The sequence below is a fragment of the Meles meles genome, chromosome 21 (assembly GCF_922984935.1).
Source record: "Meles meles chromosome 21, mMelMel3.1 paternal haplotype, whole genome shotgun sequence".
In the NCBI taxonomy this organism is placed as follows: Eukaryota; Metazoa; Chordata; class Mammalia; order Carnivora; family Mustelidae; genus Meles; species Meles meles.
Window position 1 is genome coordinate 4,055,190 of NC_060086.1, and position 24,112 is coordinate 4,079,301.

The 24,112-nt window shown below is 46.0% G+C and overlaps 1 protein-coding gene across 6 annotated transcripts in view; it reads right to left on the minus strand.

Moving 5' to 3' along the window:
* Positions 1–24,112, minus strand: part of AUTS2 (activator of transcription and developmental regulator AUTS2) — a 1,107,048-nt gene that overhangs the window by 759,493 nt on the left and 323,443 nt on the right. Inside the window, exon 1 of one of the 6 annotated variants that reach the window (XM_045993032.1) lies at positions 2,286–2,556. The exons of the other annotated variants lie outside the window; for them this stretch is intronic. Coding sequence (XP_045848988.1) covers positions 2,286–2,333 — 48 coding nt within the window. The 5' untranslated portion in view covers positions 2,334–2,556. Of the gene's footprint in view, positions 1–2,285; positions 2,557–24,112 lie in introns of those variants that run through there. 6 annotated transcript variants of the gene reach the window in all.

Here is a 24,112-nt window from a genome sequence, read left to right on the forward strand (position 1 = left end):
TGCCAATGATTTTAACAATGCGTTATGCGAATTTCTTAATTTTTCTTGCTCACCAAGACTGATAAATCATTTTTTCTTAAACGTAAAACTAAGAAATGATTGGCTGTTAAACCTATCACACAATGTATTTTCTTATAATTGTGGACAAACGTCACAGATGAAATATCTTTCCAACAATTACAAGTTTATATTGAATCATTTGATCAGTATTTGGAAGATTTCTTCTTGCCCCCTTTAAAAAATACTGGAAGAAATTTCAAATTAACAGCCCTTAAAAAGAGCCACTTTTGGGAATAATGTGGAAAAGAATGGTTTAAATCTGTCTTACATTTTAAGCATCTCTGCCCCTTGGTTTACACTAAAGATTTTTATCTCTCCAGATGAAACTAAACTCATTTTGATGACTTCTGGGGGAGAAAAAAAAAAATCTCCAATGTAAGTTTAAAAAAAAATAATCCTTGAGAAGGAACAAAAGAACAAAAGTTCCACTGAGAATTGCAGAGATCCAGAGCACCATAAGCATGTCAAAAACAAGGCAGATTTTTCTGTTCCTCTTCCCCCCATCCCTAATAAAAGCAAGACAGTCCTCAATTCGCTATGGAGCCTTACATTAAGCTTTAGGACGCACACGTGTCTCAGTATAAGAAAGCATTCTCTCCTTGTTTGGCTGGTAAAGGAATGGTCATATGGCCATGCAGATGAAGCAATTAACTTAATGCCCCCCACCTTTTCCTTTTTATGAAGATCATTCCTTGAAATGTTTCTCCTCTTTTTACCATTACTTCACTGTGAGTTTCACATTTCTAGGGTAAGACATTCACAGTGAAAGGAAAAGGTTAAGGAGGTAGAATATAGTTTTTAATTTATCAAAATTCATAACAGTCAATAACAGATAATAGGCTGCTCCAAGTAAAGTAATCCACAGGGGAAAAAGTAAATCCTAAACCAAAATGTTACTTTTCCTGATTCTAGTATTTTAGTTATAATAATTTTAAAAGCTAACGATGTAAATGGTTTAAGATGGAGGATGGGGTCTGGATGGCTCCGTGGGTTATGCATCTGACTCGATCTCAGCTCAGGTCATGATCTCAGGGTTGTGAGTTCAAGCCCCACACTGAGCTCCATGCTGGGCATGGAGTCTACTTAGAAAAATAAACAAAAAATAAAATGGAGGATGGCTCTTTTTAAGTAAAAATCCTATACATTTTGACTAAATATACAGATACATGGGTAAAGAACAAGTAATTTTGCTGTCATAAAAATACAGCAGAAACAGATCCATCGGGGGGGGGGGAAGTGGGGAAATGAGCTCTAAGTATACTAACTTATTGTCTAAACTGGAAGAATGGAGGAGGAATTTCTCAGCGTGCTTGTGTATATGATCATAAGAAGCAGGGTAAGAGTCATCACCATTCCCGTCTTGCTACCACGGCTCCCTTCTCCAGGGTCTCAGCTTATCCCACAGTCACTATATCGACACTGTCAACGAGCAGATCCAGGAAGAAAGGATTTCCAAAAGGAGGCATTCTAGGTTGCCCCCGGAAACCTCATTACTAACCCTACACATTCCCAACACAGTAAGTGACTCTTAGGAATCCAGAACCAAAGAGGGGGTCATCGTCCCCCGGCAAGTGAAAATACTTCTTCCCCCACGAGCCTCCGAATGATATATTAAAACACAGAACTGGAACATAAATCCCGGATGCAACCCAGACTCAGCCTTCCCCGAAATGTGACCCCAGCCCCGCACCAGACAGTGGAGAGCCAGCCTCACACTCTGTTTGTCAAGATGATGGGGCTGTTCCCATAAGCCCGAACCTGCGCAGCTCTTCTACATCCACGACTGAGTCAAGTGAGCCCACGGGAAGGAAACACACAAAACCCTGACGAAGCGAACCATAGGCAACGGGAAGCGATCGTCAGTTTGTCTCAGGACAGAAACTCCATCAAGTTTCCTAACCAACACTCCTCCTGGAGACTGTTCTGGCTAAAGCAGCACCACCTGGCTTTCCTGAGAACGCGGCTTCATTATTTCCCCTCTTCCGATTCTAACCACGCTTCTGGGACCAGGTCTGAAGACGCCTTCCCCGTGGCCGGTGGCAATGTCAGGCGGTCGGCACAGAGCCTGCGTTTCAGCCAAGACTCAGGAAGCCAGAGGAAACACACCCACAAACACAACTCCTGGGCTCATTCGCTTCCCTTGGTGGCCAGAGGAGCCCGGCTCCGGGGGGCAGGCGGGAGGGAGGTGGCAGGTTTCCCCTGGGAAAGAAAACATATCCACTTACCTTCTCTGCGTACTTGAACTTAACATAGAACCAGCTTGACTTGATCATTGTCTCACCTCCTGCCCTCAGAGGAAAAGATGGAAAAAATAAAAAGGAAAAGAAAAAACAAAACAAAACAAAACTGTGTGATGCTGAAGAAAAAGCGGTGTTTCCGGCAAAGGCTTCCAAGGAATGCCGCTGTTTCAAAGGCAGGAGGAGCAGAGGAGAGGGAGACAGGGAAACGCACTGTTTCAAACCTGGCCTCCTGCCCGCACACCTCCCCTGGGCGCCTACAGCACCGTGGGGCTCCTGCTGCTGGAAGCCTCCTGCAGGACCGCCTCTCCGGGCTGCCTGCTCGGCCCTCCCTCCGCGCGCTCCCTCCTCGGTGCTCTCTTGGCCGCCTGACAAGAGAATTCCTCACATGGGCTCCAGCGGCCTCCCTCACCAATGGCACAGGTCAGTGAAGGCAGGAGGCAGGCCCTAGGCCCGGACCCTCCCAGAAGGACAAGCCCCTCCTCCCGCCCAGCCCCACCAGGGTGAGGACTGAATTCCAGCATCCACCCCCCCCCCACCCTGGACACACAGCAAGTAGCCAAATGTCACTCCAGCAAGAGCCTGTGTCCCAATAAAGGACACTGCCACAGTGTTAACCCCACGATCCCCAAGGCACGATCGGGAGGTGACCTTTCTCCACGCCTACAGAAGATTTCCACACTAACAACAGTCCAGTGTCTTCAGCAGAGAGGGAGTAAGAATCCCTGTGAAATTCTCCAGCTGAAACAACATCTTCGGACCTCGCAGCCGGAGAAGGAGACAGGGGCCAGCTTCCCCTGGCTGTTCCCTGCCCTGCCCCGCTGCCAAAACAGTGCCTGGTGTTCAGCCCCAGGAAGCAACAGCTTGGAGAGTGACGGGCACTTCCAGCATACAGTTTTTCCCCCAGAAATGGAAAGGCAGTGTTTTTATTTTTGTTTTACTACTATTAACCCAGTAAACTTTCCAAGATTTCAAGAAAAAAAAACAAACGTGGAACAGAATCGCAGCAGCTCCCTTACCAGATGTAAGAAACAGAAGAAAGGGAGGAGGGGGGAGAAATCCCAGAGCGGGGCTCAGCAGGTGTGAGCGGCGCCCCCCCACCACACCCCCACACCCCCCGGCCCCATGCTGGGGCTGGTGCACTCCCCAAGTCGGGCATGTGGCAAGCCGCCAGCCCCAAAACATTTAACAGGAGATCAGCTGTCTCTTCTCCTCACCCGCCACACCCCTACCCCAGGTAATAAATATTTACTAACTCAACACGAAATGACTAAGCTTCACCTGCATTGAAAGCACATTCTCTAGAACACTCCCCTCACCCGCAGGAGAAGCGGGGGTCTGAGTTTTCATCATGAGCTTCCATCACATTCTGAAAGAAACTCTCAGCCATCTGACCACTCAGCCGCTCTGTGCCCACTTTCACTGCAAGCGATGAGCAGTAAGTCCTTTCCCTGCACCTTCCCAGCACCCAGGTGCTCTACTGCCTAGAACACCTTTCCGTCCCCCATTACATCCCCTAAGTCATAGTCTCTCCTCCGGACAGGCGCTTCGCTGTCCCTGAGTCTGGGTCACGTGCACTGGTCACATGCCTAACTTCTCCCCCCACTCCCCCCGCCCCGGTAGCACTTCTCACACAAGGTTCTTTCTGTCCATTTGCGTCCCTGCATCACCCTCTGAAGAAGAGCCCGCCCCCGATCAAGTCCCAGCCTCCCTCGGTCGTGTTCACAGCCCGGGACTCAGGACCCGTGCCCGAACACAGCTGATGCTCAGTGTTTGATGGACGGCACGAGGGGAGGCAAACTGGGGTCACCTGGCACTAACAGGGCTGAGACAGTGCGTTAAAGGCCTCGGCACATTTCTTTTTAGCACAGTAGGTTCCTGATAAATGTCTGCCAAGATTGCAGCCTTCAGTGGGGAGAGGACGGAACTGCTACCAAAGGGGCAAAGCAGCTCGATAAACGCACTGATGGGCAACCCTGAGAACCCTTCAGACACTGAGGCCTCTGTACTCTCTGTACAACGTTCTGTGATCTACACGAACTCTAACACCGGTCCAGACAGAGTCTGGGTTCTCTCGAGTAGGAGCACTAGGAGCTCAGGAGGGGGCAGACAGCTAAAAGGAAGTGGCAGGAGGACAAGAACCTCCAGGAGCTGTGAGCACCGGTGAGAAAGGCAGGGAGGGCTCCCATGTAACAAGCCTGGGTGAGCAAGGGTGAGGCCAGAGGGCGTGTGCTCTGAAAGAAGGTGAGGCAAACAGGGTCTCACTGGACAGAGGGAATGGGGAGGGGAAGGAAGACGGCTGACCACAGACCAGCTGGACCTACAGATGTGATGGAAAGACATTCTGTGTTCAGGGACAAGATTATGGAAAACTGGCTCTTTTAGAGCTCGTTTGCTCATGCTGTTCCCCCTTTTACCATAATCTAAATGCTCACGCAGAACAGGACGAAGTAAGATAACGTACGATTCCCAACACCTGGAATCTGGAAATCAAGCATTTAGACTCGCTTGCAGGTTGAGTGAATCCCTAAAAGCTCATGAAAAGCAAAAGTGTCTAACAGGAGGCCCCCCTTTTCATTAAAAAGAGCAAAGTCCCCACTTGGTAACACGATGAATTTTCGCGGGCGTTCATTAATTGAAGAAACACAAAATGCAAGAATTTCATAATGCTTTTTAATGAATTTCTATTTTACTAACCATCCCTCCTAGAAACACCTAAAAATAATAGGCACACGAGGACCCGCTGCATGTGACCTGTTTAGCGTCCTGATAAAGTCCGTGTCTCCCACGCTGGGAAGTGACCGGATCAGAAGACCGCAGGGAAGAAGGAGCGAAGCCCAGAGAGGGGAAGTGACTTCACCGCGGTCTCACAAGGGCTGTGGCTAACTCAGCTGCGTCTCTGAGCCTGCCTGGCCCCCGAGCCTAGCCGAGCAGCTTCAGGCTCCCGCACACGGTGCGTTCTGAGAGCTCTGGTAAGGCTACAACTGTGTTATGCACGTCTGGTCGCACAGGGCAATCATGGACCAGACAGAATTAGTAACACAGTACAAATCTCCTAGAGTCAAGGGAGATAAAATTGCAGATTTCTCGTATCCCCCCCCCCCCCAATTATCTAGTATTTGCAAGAATATAAGGCATCGCCTCATGGGACATCAGAAAGGAGAGGAGTGTCATCCGAGATGCAGGTTTCCGGTTGTGTGTGCTTGAAGCATCTTAAAAGACGGGAAGGATGAGAACCAGTCGAGGCAGGGCAAAAAGGCGACATTATGAGAGAGAGTAATGCAACAGGCACTGGTCACCCACGAGAGCTTTACAGACAGAGGGACCTCAGTGCCGATCCCGACCACGCCACATGCCGGGTGTGACCGCAAAGTCATTCTGTCTCTCAGCCTCAAGTTCCCCATCTGTACACCGAGACTCATCAAACCGACCTTAGAATGGGCCCATGTTTGCAAAGCAGTTACCGTAGCTCAAAGTTCCTGACTGAGCTTGATAAAAAGTTAAACAGGTGCTGTCACCTTCCACCACCCTACAGCCTCCCGCGCTCCGCCTCGTAGCTACCGTCCGCTGGAAACGCAGAGTATCGCCTCTTAGACTCTAAGTCAGAACTTCCACCTGCTGTGACAGTGCTTTAACCACAAGCTGACGACGTGCAGAGCCTGACTTGCAAAAGGAAGGGGGAAAGAACAGTGGGACGACACCCCGAGTCTACTTGGCTCCCTGGTGAACTAAGTAGGAGACGAAGCCAGGGCTCGGGAACAGCGAGGCAGTCAGTCCAACAACAGGAGCGTGTTCTCCAGCAGAAACAGGGCCGCTTCTCTATCCTTCACGTCCTCTGGAGAATTTAAAGTGCACAAAAACAGGGGCGCCTGGGTGGCTCGGTGGGTTAAGCCTCTGCCTTCGGCTCAGGTCATGATCTCAGGATCCTGGGATCGAGCCCCGCATCGGGCTCTCTGCTCAGCAGGGAGCCTGCTTCCTCCTCTCTCTCTCTCTCTCTGCCTGCCTCTCTGCCTACCTGTGATCTCTGTCTGTCAAATAAATAAATAAAATATTTAAAAAAAAAAGTCCACGAAAACATACACAGAAACATAACAATTGAGTCCTTTTACTACCTCTGAAACCATCACCCAGACAGGCTTTCCGCAGCAACTCGTGTTCATTCCCGGACAGAAACTCCTGCTCCTTCCGGCTCCCACCAGCCTTGTTTTGTCGTAAGCAGACGGTTCACTGTGAGGAGTCCAGGCGGAGGAACCGCTTCAGCTGCACTACACGGACCCCACTTCCATCCCAGCCGCACTTGGAACATGCCACCTCCTCTGGCAGAGCCTCTGAACGCTTGTTAAAAGAAGGCTGTAGGACGGGCGCTCAAGGACTTGCCCTGTTCTCGGCAAACAGGCCCGGTCACGGCTCTCATAAAAGCTTCCAAAGGACTCATTACCTGTCTTCTGACCTCCATCTGGGGTGTTTCCTTTGCTGGGAAAGACCCTTCCTCTTTCCTTCAAGCCTCCTTGCCCCTGCCCAACCAAGCCCATGCATTCATGCACACGCTTCGCCTGCAACCCCCCCCACACACGCACGCACGCGTGCACACACACACGCACCCTCTATTCTTCTCTCAGACCTCAAATCCTGACAAAAAGCTTCCCCTGGCCCTCCAAGAAAGTGCTTGCAAATGACTGTTCCGAAGTTTAGCTTAACAGGAAAGCTTCAAATTACTTGAACACAAATTACAAAGAGATAGAGCTGACTTGTAAACAGATTTTTATCCTACTCTCCTGCTATTCAGCAGCCCCCCCCCCCACCACCGAAAAAGCCACATGTTCTTTCTTACTCATTACGCTCCATGATAAATGTGTTCTTCCTTAAACCCCCCGGGGAGGGAGAAACGCACACCAGCTGAGCATTGCAGGAGACACACATCATGCCTGTGTTATCTGCGTCCGACCTCCTCTCCGCTCCTAAGAGGCGCAGGGCCTCTCGCAGGAAAAAAGCCAAGGCTCCCTGCCAAGAACAGACTCAAAAGGCACCACTCCACGCTAAGTGGTTTCCAGAGTCCTTGAGGGAGCCAGGCCAAAGTCCCACCTCGGATTTCCAAGGTGGGAAAAAGTCCTCAACAGACGCCAAAACATCTTGAACGAAGACCAGAGGATGATTTCTCCCTCCCCACAGGTCGGCTCTAGACTCTTGGTCCCGCTGAGGCGTCCACTCCTGGATGACGCTCCTCGCTCGCCGTCATTAGTACCCGGGCAAGCAAACTCGAGCTCTCCGAGGGTCAGATACAGGAATACTAACCTGTATGACCCATATGATGCACTGAAGGAATGCAAGTAAGGCTCAAGTTTTGAACCAATCACCTTCACAGAGGTGAACTTTTGATACTTAGAATTCCTTGAGGTTGTATGAGTTTTGTTATTTTTTTCCTTAACACTTTCCAAAAAGCCCTCAGAAAGGTCAAACTGTTTAAGCCAGAGTTAAAGGCAGGAAACCAATAATCCTCTTCCGAGAGGAAGAGCTAAACGGAGCTTTACAACATGGTCTCCGTCCATGCAAGCAATATGTTAAGGAACATTCTATTTATTCATTTTCCTGTTACGGAAAGATGTTTGGTTGGATAAAGTAGCTGAATAAATTGTCTGTGTCTGACATTAAGGGCCATGGAATTTGAACGAAACAGTGACTCGGGCGCTGTCCATACTTTCACTGCTGTGGAAGGAAGAGACAGCCGAAGCCCACACAGAAGGAGAGGTATGGGTTTGAAGGAAATTATCAAAATACACCAAGTTTACAACTAGTAACAGGATCAATGCAGAAAAAAATTTTCTAAAAGGTTCCTAAGAATAGATACACTGTAATTTACTTTAAAATATAAAAGTATCTAAGCTCTGATCCAGTCGCCTTGTCTACATCTAAAACGTTACAAACCAAGAGACAAAGGCAGCATCCCTCCCTCGCGTTTCAGACCTTGACAAAGATGAAGGGTTCTTTTCTCAGGGAAGCCACATTCCGGATTTCTGACGAAGGGTTCCATCAAAAACTCTACACCAACAGGATCTAACTTTCCAGTTATAACAGAGCATTGTTTAGAGACACGGGTCAGCAAGCACAGAACTTAAGAGATTTTACGAAAATAACGCAACATCTGACGGAGAGAAAGAGATAACCAGCAGCCCCTCCTAAAGGCATCAGCAGAAGCACAGAGCGCTGGACGGTGATCCGGGAGAACAGGAGAATGAGCTACACGCACACAGACCGAAACGGAGCCATCCCTGCCTGAACTGACTTGGCAGTCTGGTTGGGGAGACTAATGATACACACAGGAAGTGACTTATGACCTCCTATTACAAAACAACAAATCCCACAAGTGCAAATCAATACACCACAGCAGAAGTTGATGAGTATCTAGAAGGCAGTGAGAGAGAGATGAGAGGTGGATGAGAAGGACTTACTATGAAAAAGCAGCTTTGAAAAAAAAACATGGAGGCTGATTTGGCCAAGGAAAAGAACAAGACATTCCAGGTAGACATAAAACACCTACAAAGCAAAAGATAAAACTGAAATTGTGCTCTTTCCCATCAATATAAATTCCACTGATAAACTCTGCTCGTGTTCAACATCTCTGCATCAAATGCCTTTGAAAAATGACTACTTCTGAAGTTCGACATTGTCTTTTTATAAAACCGTGTGGGTCCCCACACATTCCGAAACAACTCTGCCCATATACCTACTTCCTTCACACACAGAATTACATAGATAAATGGCAGCCGAGTTATTTTAACTGGTTTTGCAGGACGAATTCAGAATGATTATAATTACAGCTTCTCTTTTAAAATGAGGTTTTGTTCTTTAATATTCATTGACTACTAGCTTGCTTCCCACACACAACACATTATTTACCCTACAGTGGCTTGGTGCATCAATTATGGTAATAGTTTGTGAATAACATTCACATTATGGAAAAATGAGCCTGGTTACTTAGCTCTCCCTCTGGAAAATTGTCACAAACATACGTATCATCTGTCTCTACTTAGAGAACAGCAATTAGTAATTATAGTTGTATATACTTTTGTAAAGCAAAAGGGGAAAATAAATCTGAAATGTCATGTTTCCAAATGTTCTGAGAATATTGTCTAAAATTATCGCGTTTGAACTCCAGTTGAAAAAGAGAAGACGCATTTTGACAAAATGAAAAGTCATCACTAATAACACACTGGATACGGAAAAGCAGACAAAACACTTCACAAACGACACCACCTCTTCAACAATTTCTTCTTCAACCAGGTCAGACTAGGTATGAAGGAGCCACGGCCAGTGGGAGACCTGAATGTTGCGCTGGGAGCAAGACAGACCCGAGTTCAAGCCCCGTCTTACCCATTCTCTAGCTCAGTTAAGCCATTATTTACTGAGTGCCTACTGTATACCAGACAGAGAACCTGGTGCTGTAGAAACCTTCGAAATGATGTAAAATAACTTTTTCAAGAAAGTTACCTCGTAGTAAAGGAACTGGAAACATGCCGATACCACTTAGCGCCAAGTATACAGATTCTGTCAAGGCTCTTAAGATACAAAAATAGTTGAGAGAAGAAAATCATTTCTGTTGGCAGAGAAAGGAGGTAAGGGCTCCACCACGGCCTGAACTGCTGCTGAACCGTGGTGACGACAGGACATTAGAGTCTACGGAAGAGCAATCCTGGGTAACGACGCGGCCAAGATCCGAGCATGAGAATGGGCAGGAACTCGGGGGAAGCGGAGGTGAGGGCCAGAGGGAAAGAGGCCAAAACCTGAGCAGCTTGGTTTCTGACGGTCCTCTGCATGGGTACTTACATGGCCCAGGACATACACTACTTACTGCGTTGACTCCCTATTTGTAAGGACTGCTCGTCTGTAAAGTGAGGACAGAACACTCCTGGACCGGAACTGATGAGATTATCCGGCAAGTAACCTGCATTAGTGTCCGGCACCAACAGGCTCCCCACAGGTCTTGAGACATAAGCAGTTTGTTGCAGCCAAGAAAATGACTTTTTTTAGACAAAAGGTAACTGGAACGAGAGTTCAGAGGCAAGAGGAAGGGAAGAGAGCATGAAAAATGCTCTGCCCTCGTGGATTCTGTCCGTCCACGGTGCCCTACAATACTGACCACTTGAGGGTCCAGAATTTCCGAACACTGGGCAAAATCTGGAATGAATGATTGTGAAGAGGAAGTCCACACAGGTGGAACGTGAGAATTCAGAATTCAGCCCAGGATCGCTCTGGATGGCGTATCCCAGAGGCATCGAGGGTGCGGGTCCTCTCCCAATGTCATTTCTCTCAGTGTCACCCCAGCTTTTCCCTGCACAATGCCAAAGGGAGACAGGCGACCAGAAAGCAATCCGGCGCCCTGCCCATGTGAGGGTGACTAATGACTCCTGCAAGAACTCCTTACTAAAGATCTGATCCAGGGGCTCTCAAGGTATACATCGCCAGACCGGCAGCATCAACACCCAGAATTTGTAGAAGCATAAATTTCCAGGGTGCATGAGCAGCAGTCGCCTGGGCTCCTAACTCCTGGTTTCAGCTCAGGTCATGTCTCAGGGTCATGAGATCAAGCCCTGTGTGGGGCTCCGTGCTCAGCGCAGAGTCTGCTTGGGATTCTCTCTCCCTCTCCCTCTGCACCTCACGCTCCTGCCTCTCCCCCTCCCCTCCCTCTCTTTCTAAAATAAATCTTTAAAAGGGGGGGGGGGTTCCCAGGCCCTTCCCAGACCTACGAAATCAGAAACCTTGGGTGGGTGCATTTAACCAGCAATCTGATTCCACAAGCCTTCTAGGTGATTCTGCTGCTAAAGTTTGAGAATCACTGATCTAGAGGGACCTCCCAGGTGCAGAGTGAGGGAAACTGAGGCTCAGAGAGACGGTCACAGGTCTCCACCATCTCCAGACTCCGAGCCCTTTGTTCTGTTCTCTGTACTGCACTGCCTGTGTAGACACGCAGGCAGTAGATATGCCCTGGCTGCAAGCTTTAGGCTCGGCCCCTCTGCCCTAACGTGCCCTAGCAGGGCTCCAGCGGAGGGGTTTTCTGGCAAGCAGGGCAAATGAGAGAGAAGCCAAAAAGCCCACGGCTCAGTCATGGGGGTGGCAGCAGAGGCAACTACAGACTCATGTTCTCAAACCGAGCTCCTCAACCATTTCCAGTAAAGGGGCAACTAGTAAACACTCGAGGCTTTGCAGGCCATACGACGTCGCAATCATTCAGCTCTGCCAAAGTGGCCACAGGAAAAAAATCATAAACAAAGGGATATAGCTATGTTGCAAATAAAGCTTTGTTTGCCAAAACACACAACAGACCAGGCTTGTCCATCAAGGCTCAGGTCTGCTGACTCTGGTGCAGAACTTCTCTGGCACGGAACGGGTATTCGACAAAAACGTAGTTGAATGAATAAATAAATACACGAGGAGTCTGGTTGCTGCTGTTCCCTATGTTCCTCAACGGCTCCTATGGTCACGCCTCTTCTTTTCACATCTCAGCATCAGGACCGGTCCCTGCAACTGCCTGTGCAGGCTACACCTGCGAAAGGACGGAAGACTTGGCGGGGGGCGGGTGTTGGCGGGGGGGGGGCATAGGCCATGCCTCTTGCCAAGTCACAGCCCTAGCCCAGGTTCGTCTGTCAGGAGAAACGGGAGACTTCTGTGATGCACACAACGGCCCGCAGCACGCACCAAACCATGTGCCGAAGAACCGCATCCATTTGGGGAGGGCTGTTCTCTAATTTGTACATAAATATCCCGGGTCTCCTCCTCTTTTTTCATTCTTCATCTGGACCCCAAGATACGTGTGAATAGTTACTGGACACTCCTGCTGGCAATTCTCCAGGCCGTAAGGAATCTCCACATAATGCTGACTTTAAGCCCTCATCGAAATTCTTGCGCACGTTCCTGCCGGTATGTGCGGAGCTACTTCTACGGCACTGAAGGACCGTACATGTTACAGGACATACAGGTAAACATCTGGAAAATACACAGATGAAATGACCGTAGTTTTTAAGGTTTTACCCAACCTAATGGTGCTGTTATTTCAAGGTACGACTTCCACTGAGGGCAAATTAAGTCATTAATGATCGTGGATATAAATCTCGGGTCCCAATTGTTTTTACAGTTTAAATCTTCGGTCCAACTCCTTCCTAGATATGATTCTGTAGTTGTGGTCTGTCCTCAGTAACATGGTTGACAAGGAGCTCATAAAAATAATGGCGCTATAAGCTCTACAACTTTCCTGCTGTTCCCCTATGCTCCCTCGATCCACAGGTCATCAAGGAATTCTTAAAAGTAACTTGTCCTTTCTGTAAGGGTTAAACTAAACAGTGTAACCTGGTAATGCACTTCCTGATCCCCACGAACTGGAACACGTCCCGGACACAGGGAGGACAGAAGTGTAAAGGCTGTAGGGATCTGCCACTTTGTGAAACTCCACCCCCCCCCCCCCCCCCCGCAAGGACACCTGCCACACCCTTATGGGGCACGGACTTGTCCCACAGAGAGCAGACTGCCAGCTCAAAACCAATCAATACCATCATTAATCAATCATGTTCCATGTGTCTGCCGTAAAGATAATGAATCTAAACACAATTTTTACTGTTTTGTCCCGTATGCCAATGGATTATCCCAAAAATCCTACGGGGGTCGGGGGAGGCATGAACCCCACCTTGGACAGCTCCCTTCCAGATCAGGTGTCCTAGGTAATAAAATCAATATAGTGGGTGATCACCACCACAGAAGTATGCACGTGTATGTGCAAGTGTGTGTGTGCGTGTGTGTGTGTGTGTGTCAGTGGAAGAGGAGAGGAAAGGAAATGTGACAGTGTACTGCATGTAGTAAGTTATCACTTGGAAAAACTCTGTCCTGGTTTTATATGTAAGCATGGGTGTGTTCGTGCATTTCTCTTGTGTGTACGTAAGCACGTACACTTGATCATGGCACAGCCCGATTTCTCAGTGCGTGGGCTGGGACACAAGAATCTGTAAGCTACACTCTAGACAGAGTCTGGAAAGCCCCCGGAGACGGCAGCACAGTGTGTACGGTCGAGCGGCTAGCTGAAGGAAGAGACAGACGGCGAAGACGTGGAACGGCATGTTGGAAAGCACGCTAGGGTTCAATCAGATCCACATCTGAACGCCAGTTCTATACCTCCCAGGTGCACAATGAGCGAAGAGACCATCTCCAGGCCTTTGCTTTTCTTCACCTAAAATGTGAAGGTAACAACAGCCACCTTATGAGGTGGTGAGGAGAGCTACTGGGAATCACGGGGGCTCCTGGGAGAAGCCAGCACAGAGATCTTCATGGCAGAGGATTCGTCCCTGAGAGAAGCACAGAACCCTGGGAAGGAATCTCTGTTAAATGAGATGAAACAGAACAAAATCAGCACAGTCAGCACAGGAGAAAGCGTGGTCCAGGGCGGACTGTACCGAACCTGCAAGCCCTCTTCCGTAGCCAAAGAGACGGTGTTTCATAAAGAAACACAGATGCTGAGAAACCTATAATAGCACTCTCCCTCCCGATCACCCTCCAGCTCAAATCCATACCCCTGAGGGCACAGAAAATAAAAGCAAAAGAAACAAAGAAATGAAATAGAGTTTAGAAGGGGAAAAAAAAAGAAAACGGCCTCTCAAATCTCTAGCTTCCGGCAGCACAGCTTTCCTTATTCATGAAGATCATTTGTAAGCAATATGCAAAATGTATTTACTTGGAAATCCATATGGTGTTACAGAACAATTGCAAATCGAACTGTCTGGGAGCCCCACCGGAGAGCCGTTCCAGCCATCACAGTGGGTTCTTTACAATCTCGAAAATCCATTTGGTTCATCTAAAAGCAGATCAGTCTTAATAATCCTAAAATACTAGAGTCTAAACATGAAAGCGTTGGTCTGTGCATACTCAGGACCCAAAGTACCACTAATGATGGAAGTTGGAGCACTTGATTTTCTCAGAGAGCCCACGAAGAACAGGGTCTGGACCTCGTCGGCCCACTGACCAGCTCTGTGACCTTGAAAAAAGCCAAACTCTCTCGGCTGCTCTTTCCCCATCTATAAAACAGGGAAGTTGTCCAAAAATAGCAACTGAAAGGGCAGTCCTGCTTTACTTGACCAGCATATCACCTTTTTAAAAATGGTTCTGATTGCCGACAGGGACAAGCCCTGCAGCTGGCCCTAGGTCCCGCCTCGCACTATGGCATCAGAAGGGAACAGATGCACAATTATGTTATCAGCTCAGCACCCGAGGACACAGCAGGGGCTCCCCATCCAGCTGTGAAATTCTAACTGCAATGGGAAAGGGATGGTAAAAGAAAGAGGAAGAATGAAGTAACCCACATCTAACTTTAAAACTGTGCTTAAGGATCCGCCAGCAGACGTTCTGCATTTCCTGCAACTCACTCTATGAAACATCCGTCCGAAGCAAGAAGCAGCAAATTCGTAACAGAGGCCGAAGCAAGCATGCATGAGGCAGGCCCTCCTGGGTTCTAGCAACCACAGACTAAATCCCCAAGGATAAGAGCCTGAGAGATACGTGAGGGGGACGGAGGCGCGGGCCCCCAGCTCTGGGCTCCGAAGTGGGAATTCACCGACAGCCGCAACAACTCCTGCCTTGGGGGTAAGTCTTTGGGGGTATTTGATTATCTTACTCAGGCCTCTCTTCAGCAACTGACCCGAAACTAGGCACTCAGTAAAGCTAGAGGAGAACAGAGGACAAGCTGACATTTCTGTGAAAACACATCCACAAAGAAGCTCCAAGGACTGTCCACACCACGAATTCTAGCATCTCCGCCCGCAGTTTCCACCTCCGGCCGCTGCCCTCCCAGCGAACGGGAAACGACAGCAGGCTGGGTCTCCCCAGATGTGCAGGAGCATTCCAGCTGTGGAACACAACCTGTTTGCAATTTTCTACTCAACCGCCAGAATGAAAACGCAAACCTTCAGAGAGACAGGCCCTTGAACCTCCACCTGACTGCTGTTCGTGGTTTCTTTAATCTTTTCAGCTCTCGGGCGTAATACCGCAGCTGCCATCGGAGCATCACACTGGAGCTGAAGATAAGACGGGGGTGGGAGGGACAATACTAAATTCAGAAACACGGATTCCCATTCTGCCAGCATCCAGACTCAACTGGAAGGAAAAAGGACCACGACCAGAAATGGCGCTGGAAACAGAGGCGGGGCCTGCAGGGGCGCCAGCAGTAGCTAGGTAGGGTGCTGACCACACTGCCCGCACCCCGCCGCCCTCCAGCGCCAGCACTGAGTTGTTATCGAGCGACATCATGATAGGTTTCGTGTAAATGAAATGCACGGACTCTTCTTTAGAAAAGGCCACACATTCAGGACGGGGAAGAGGGCAATACAAAAATGTAAATGTTCTCACAGTTACATAACTTGAAATAGAAAGACTGTGACTGTCGGCTCCCGCAGTGATCCTCAAATTGGTCATCAGAGCATCCGAAATGGCAGAGAACAGTGAACAGAAAAGGCGTCACATCTCATCACCACGTATATACATCTGAATTCCTTTTAGTCCTCAGTATGTTTCCTTAAATGTATAATGTTTCAGTGGCAAAAAACTCAGGTACAATAGGTATGGAAAGAAGTCAGGAAGATACGCCTGGTGAGTTTACACTGAGACCATACATGGCTCCTAACACACGGCCACATCTCCCATAACAACACACAACAGAGAACCATGATCTAGCCCAACAGCACAATTCTGGTGATTGGGCAACTATGACCCGGAGAGGCAAAATCTCATGCCCAAGGTCCCACGGGTTACATAATGAAGCCGCGATGATGATTCCCAGTTAAGTGCAGGCCACTTCTCACTGAGCAGAAGTAAACAAAAACACTAGCTACCCAAAAATTCGTCTCCATTCTCCAAATTGTCCAAACCCTGCAGAGAATTGATGGGATGTCCCAGTCCGCGTGCTGCTGCCTGTCAACTAGCTCCATCTGATATCACATTAACAACTTTTTTTTAAATTTTATTTGAGATAGAGAGAGAGCACAGGGTGGGGCAGAGGGAAAGGGAGAAGCAGGCTCCCCACTGAGCAGGGAGCCCGATGCGGGGCTCCATCCCAGGACCCTGAGATCGTGACCCGAGCCAAATTCAAGAGTTGGATGCTTAACCAACTGAGCCACCCAGGCACCCCATCATCCCATTAAGACCTTAATAATTTAATGAGCACTCAGCATTTATGACTTTGATTTTTTTAATTTAGTATCATTTTTTATCTTTACACTAAGAAGTATGAGTAGCACAAAAATACTTAAAAACAAAAAATAAAAAATAAAAAAACTAATAAAGCAAACACCACAAGTATAAATTTATACTCCCACATTTTAACAGTTTTTGGAAGAGAAAAAAATGTAAATACTATCAACATAAAAGGTCTCAATCCTTAGAAATAAGAAAATGCCATAAAGTCTAGAAAAGACAATTTACTAGTAAGGTACCTAGAAATTAAAATCTTAACACTATCTCTTTGGATCAATCTAAGTAGAAACTGAGTCTGCTTCTCCTTCTTTCTAAATAAAATCCAAGGTCTTTAAATCCATTTTCCAGATTTGGGGAAGGGGCAGCTCTTGTAATTCACCCAAATATAATTAGCTAAAAGTTTAAAGTCACATTTTTCCTCTGTGAAATAACTAACCTGCTCCTTTTTCTTACTATTCATGGGCTAATGGATATGCCCTAATGAATTCCCGTTAAAGGGGAAATCAGTTAAAAGCGTACTTCTCAATGCAAGTTCCAGAGAACAATGAAAACCCAGCCGCCATTTTGGAATTGCCTCTTCTGATCATTCTCCCCATAGTCATTTTAAAAAGCATAAACGTGTTCATTATCCCACTGGCTGTGTGGATTTAGTGATACCTCAAAGGAACCCAGTAAAAAGCGATGGCTACTATCCACTCTCTGAGCAGAGGGCCTCACTGGACCCATTCTCCGCTCTCGAAGGCTGTAGGTACACTATGAGGTAGCACGGCCTCGACATAGCTCTGCAATTTCAGAGCACAGATTGATGAAATGAAAACTGCTATCCTGATCAGAGGGCGAACTACAGAAACTCAGAAACTACAGTCCTCCTATTTTCTACACAGTGAAAAACTACAGTGCTATTTGGAACCAAAAAGGCCTAAGCACACAAGAAATGTGATCACATGATATTCTCAACATCTAACTTGGCTCAATCAAGAAATATTGGACGTTCTTATGATCAAGGTTCTCAAAATCAAGATGTTCTCGCATAAGCCCTACAATCAGACCAAGTAAAAAGAAGCTTCTGGACATCTAGTTCCATGGTAGCAGCTCAAAGAACCTAAGAACGTGGGGTGCCTGGGTGGCAGAGTCAGTTGTGTGTCCAACTCTCGGTTTCACCTCAGGTTGTGATCTCAGGGTCATGAGATCAAGCCCTGAATCAGGATCCACGCTCAGCCGGGAGTCTGCTTGAGATTCTCTCCCCCTCTGCCCCTCCCCCCACACTCATGCTCAACCTGAATCTCAAATAAATAAATCTTAAAACAAAAATAAAAAATAAAAGAACCTAAGAACAAACCAAAAACCATATTCTGAAAAATTAAAATGCGTGGACCAGTGATTGGAGGAGGTCCAGATAATCAGAACTTATAATGGGCTGTAAGTGCTGATGAGCAAATTTAGGATGTCATGTTAAAGAGATTTCTCCTGGTGTTTTTGTAAAACTGCTTCTGCTGAGTTAAAGATAAGTAAAAATGAAACAATATTGAACTCTCACTAAAATAGGTACCGGGGCAATTATTGCCGGAACTGAGAAAAATTCTTTCTTGCGCATTTACTGCCATACTCACTGTTACTGTCTTCTACAAATCTATCCTTTCTAAGCTAGAATTTGTGCTAAGTATGTGACTATAGTACTTACTGTTATGGCATAACTTTGCTATCTATGGACAACTCTATCCCTCTTCTTTAGCAAATGTCATACAAAATCTGTCTAGAGCAGAACTTGAAGTTATTTGATCTGAACTTGGAACTTTGGACCAGAAATTCTGTGGCAGTGCTTGATTATGAGGTGATCAGAGAAATAATTCCCAATATGCTTACACCAGAAAAACAAGAACTGGAGGTATCACAATCCCAGATTTCAAGATACACGACAAAGCTGTAGTAATTAAAACAGTATGGTACTGGCATAAAAAATAGACACATAGAGTACCCAGAAAATAAAAACATAATTATATGGTCCGTTAATCTGCAACAGAAAAGGCAAAACATGCAATGGAAGAATGACAAATGGCACCAGGAAAACTAGACGGCTATACACAAAAGAATGAAACTGGGCTACTTTCTTAGAACGCACACGCACACACACACACACACACACAAATGGATTAAGGACTAAATGTGAGATCTGAAACCATAAAAATCCTAGAAGAGATCATGAGCAATAATGTTGCTGACATCAATCTTAGCAACGTGTTTCTAGATATGTCCCCTGAGGCCAGAGAAATAAGCAAAACCAGACTATTGTGAGTGCTTGAAAATAAGTTCTGCACAGCAACAATAATCAATAAAACAAAACAAATCGACAACCAACAAAACACAAGAAAACCTACCGAATGGGAGAAAATATCTGCAAATAACATATCCAATACGGGTTAATACCCAAAATACATAAAGAACTTATACAACTAACCACCATAAATAAATAAATAAATAGTCCATCCAATTAAAAATGGGCAGAAGACATGAACAGACATTTCTCCAAAGAAGATATACAGATTGTCAGCAGATACATGAAAACATGCGCATCACTGCTTCTCCTCAGGGAAATACAAATCAAAACCACAATGAGCCATCACCCCTCACCTGTCAGAACGGCTAAAATCAACAACGTAAGAAACAGGTGTTGGCCAGCATGTGGAGAAAAAGGGACTCGCATGCACTGTTCGTGAGAATGCAAACCAGTGTGGCCACTGTGAAAAACGGCATGGAGTTTCCTCAAAAAATTAAAAGTAGAATTACCATACTATCCAGTAATCCCATCACAAGGTATTTACCTAAAGAATACGAGAAAACAGATTCAAAAAGTATATACACCCCTTTGTTTACTGCGGCATTGTTTACAATAGCCCAGATGCGCATCAGCAGAGGAACCACAGAGACGTTGTGTACATGCCCACTGGAATACCAGCCATACAAAAGAATGAAATCCTGCTCTCTGCAACAACATGGATGAGTCCAGAGGGTATAATGCTCGTGAAATAAATCAGTCAGAGAAAGACAAACACCATATGATTTCACTCATACGCGGAATTTAAGAAACAAAATAAATGAACAAAGAGAAAAAGAGACAAACAAAAAAACCAGAATCTTAACTATGGAGAACAAATCGGTGGCTACCAGGCCGGAGGTGGATGGGGGATGGGTGAAAACAGATGACGAGGATTAACTGTATATTATCTTAATTAGCACTGGGTAATGTGCAAAATTGTTGAATCACTGTATTGTACACCTAAAACTAACGTAACACTATATGTTAATTACATTGGATATCTATACATATATATGTGTGTGTGTGTATATATATATATTTGTGCTTACACTATTTTTAAGAATATAATTAGAGCATAATTAGAATAAAAGGATTCAATTAAAATAAAAATATACCAAAAGCTACCACAGAGAACTCATAGATCTCCTTGAGAAATGATATGACACATTTTCTTCCAATGTATTTCACCCTAAAATCTCCCAATGTGTACCTTTCCCATTTTAAAAGTAAACTATGTTTAAAAAGATAATAATTTGGGGCACCTGGGTGGCTCAGTGGATTAAGCCGCTACCTTCGGCTCAGGTCGTGATCTCGGGGTCCTGGGATTGAGCCCCGCATCGGGCTCTCTGCTCTGCAGGGAGCCTGCTTCCTCCTCTCTCTCTGCCTGCCTCTCTGCCTACTTGTGATCTCTCTCTCTGTCAAATAAATAAATAAAATCTTTAAAAAAAAAAAAAGATAACAATTTTGTCCACGTCAAAACCTAGGAAGTGACTGAACCAGAAATTTGATACAGGGACCTCATTCTGAAATCCACGTTCTTTCCACTTGCTCATGCTACTTTCAATAGGATATAAATCAATAAAGCGAAGCTTTGAAAATCGGATTTTCTGAACATTGGGATATATGTTGCTGCTCACAAAGTATGCTGCAGAAACACTGTGATACCTTTAAAAGGGTTTTTATTTTATTAAACTAAAAAGATTTTATTCAGCATGGCAGTATCATGGACACCCTTTAAAGAAGAAAAATAATACTATGTGTTCTAAGCAGTATTGTGAAAAAAATCAGCCCCAATCATGCATTCCATTGTTCTCTTACAGGAATGGCAAGTCATCAATTCCCAGTCTGAAAACTGGAGGGTCTCCACAGGCACCTAATGCTGCAATGACCTTCCTGAAATGCATGAAGTGCACACCAGAAAGTAAATATCATAATTAAATTCAAACAGTTATTAAATATCTAATTCAATTCAGCAAACATCTATTACCATCTGCTGTGCACCAGGCACCAACAAGGTGCTTGCAATACACAAAATACTAATAACTGAACCAGACAACTTGCTCTTAAAAAAGCCCAGAGTGTAAGCAGGGAAAATCCCAAGGGCTTGCCTATAAGGAGCTAGAGGGACACAGAGAGGGACATAATCAGGGACGGTTCACAGGAAACAGAACGTTGAACTCAGATCTTGAGAAACGAATAGCAACTTTCCTGATAACATCAGGAACCATTAAACAAAATAGTTTTATAAAGAATCAAATACGAAGTATATCATATTTTTAAGCAGAATCCCATCTGGCTTTAGAATGTGTATCTGGTGGGAGCTTGAACTGAGAAGTAGAAAAAACGAAAGTAAACCTTTCTCTGTAGTTTAGTGCGCATGGAAAATTGCACAGTGGTTAAAAAAAAAAAAATACGAAGGCTTTGCTAATTGCTAGCTTCAGGACTACTGGCAAATGGTTTTAACTTCATTCTAAGTCTCAGCCATCTCATCTACAAAACTGCAGATTAAAACAGCACACACCTCACAGACTGGTGCTAAGTGTGAGCACTAGAGGAGATGAAACATGAAAAATGTCTGGCACAGTGACGGGACCCCCGTAAGCACGCAGCACACAGTGACGGGACCCCCGTAAGCACGCAGGACACAGTGACGGGACCCCCGTAAGCATGCAGGACGTGTTATTACTAAGGCATGGCACAGAAGGGAAATAATCTTTCAGGAATTTTGCATTAGGCCTTCTATATGTCACATTACATACCTTAAATACATACACTAGTTTATAGTCATTCTATTTTCTACTTGGTTTGGGATGTTCTAGTCATAGATTAAGTCCAAACGACAGTGAAGTAAAGGGACCCGTAAAAAGATAAAATCAGCTCATACTACAAGTGCTTCCCTTCTCCTCTCATGTCATCGTGACATGTAAGTGACGTAGTGATGTAAAGTATTTCGTTTCACTGAGTCTCAACTTCCTTGTTTTCTAAGTGGAAATAAGAGCACAGGAGAGTTGAGGCACCGGGGTGGCTCAGCGGGTTAAGCGTCCGACTCTCGATTTCCGCTCAGGTCACGACCTGAAACCCCACACTGACTGGGCTCTGAGCTGGGCGTGGAGCCTGTTTAAGATCCTCTCTCCCTCTCCCCCACGACTCTCCCACCCTCTCTTTGAAAAAAAAAAAAAAAAGCGCAGAGGAGTTGAAGCGATTATACTAAGAGATAGCGCAGGTGTCCTAAGAGATGGAAAATAATCCTCTCCCTTTCCCGTTTGTCAAAAATGTCTGCATGACTCATGAAGCTCCTCAGGGAAACTCCGAGAAGCACAAATCTACCACACTAGGGTGTTTTAAATTATTTGGTTACATTATGGAGGTGTATTTTCTATGTGCTTAATTTTGGCTAGCAGCAAAATTCTCCATATTTGAGAAAATGTCTTTGATCCATAGGCCACAGGCGTAAGCTCTCTCGAGAATGCTTGCCAGCAGGGTAGGTAAGGGAGAGAAAGAGTGTCTTTTGAACAACGCTGTCTAGTCACGCGGCTGGAGCGAGCTGCAGCTCTGGCTGGGAAGTTATTTGGAATTACTCTAGGGGAGGCTCACTCAACGGCCACCGCTTCACTTGCGTATCTACTTCGTAACTACTTGACTACTCCAGGGATAAAGATTAGGAGCCGAGCTACTGCTGGTCACTGTTAATAAAGAAGCCATTCATAATGTAATTACAGCCTACAACTATTTTACTTATACACAGAATTCCCCAAGAAATAAACCACAGATTTGCTTTGATTTGTTCATAGACGTGGGATTTAGAGAAAGGCTATCAGAGCAAAATCTGAAATTCTGAAACACTTCTGAGAATGTAAAACCGTATGAAATGGGAAGCCATGAAGAGTACTGCCACTTCCAAGCTATGTGTCCTTGAACCAGAACTTATTACTCTCTCGTGCCTCAGTTTCCTCACCTATAAATCAGGGACAATAACTGTGCCTACCTCAGATCCGTACGATAATCCAAATAAAGCGGTGAGCTGAGGCCTTCGTACAAATTAACTGCTTAATACATGCAAGCTATTAGTCCTGTTTTCTCTCTGCAGAGTATGGCAAGCAAGTGCAGAAAGCCTACACAACAAATTTTACTGGTAAGATGGCAAACAGCAGAGATTTCAAATTTAACAACTTGTTTCATGGTCTCAAATGGAAATTTGGGCAGAAGAGTGCTTACAGTCAAAGAATATATACCCTGTTTTTCCGTATGTAATGTGAACAGTGATAGGCCTATAGTAGACACAAAAACAGCATTTGCTTAGTGACTAATGACTGGGTCTTGTCTGGAACTCTATTTTTAAGCTACAGTACCCTAAGTAGAAATTCAGAAACACTACATTGAATAATTGAGTTCTATGGTGTAACCCACAGCCAACAAAGTCGAAATTGATGCTTTCAGATAACCTTTTTGGTCTTTAGCAACAATCTACTCCGATTGGAATTTTCCTTATTGTTTAATAATCAATTAGAATTTCACAGTCCAAATTCTACACTGGGACAATCAGGGGATTTTCTTGGCAAAAGGCCCATAAGCATAACACAAACTTCCTGTGTACCGTCGCAGAAGCCCCCAGCAATTTTCTGTGTTCCCTCACGTCAGCAAGCGCAGAACTACCGGAGCCCCCTGCCCCCTTCCCCCCGTCCATGCGCACAACGTGACTGCCCCACAGCTGGATCCTGGGGTCAGTGCTCAGGCTCAGAATAAGGATCAGCTCGAGATTAGCTGCGAGCCTCAGTGGCTCCCTCCCTCCGTCCTCCCTCCGTCCTCCCTCCGTCCTCCCTCCATCCTCCCAGACCCAGCATTTACAGTTACACGCGGAGCGTCTGTGATGACAAGTGCCGCTGCTAACACTGGAGCGCTTCTGGCTGCTGAGAAAAGCAGTGCGAATCCTGGCATCCAACCGGAGTGCCCACCCTGCATCTCCAAGGAACCCGGAGCCCATGTGAGACAGCTGACAGACAGATGGTCCGCTCGCTCAGACTGCTTTCCTTGCTCCACGAACAAGACACGCTGCTGCTAACGCATGCAAGCAGCCTGTCCAAACTCGGTAAAAACAAACAACAAAAATAGATGTTGCTTTTGTTAAACACTACTGACTTCCTGTCGTACTCAGATCGCACAAAAACATCGTGTCCGCCAGCGGATGGCCAGAGGGAAAAAACGGGGTATATCCATGCAATGGAGCACTTTGAGAATAAAAAACATCATTTACTCCTAATCCACGCCACAGCACGGATGGACT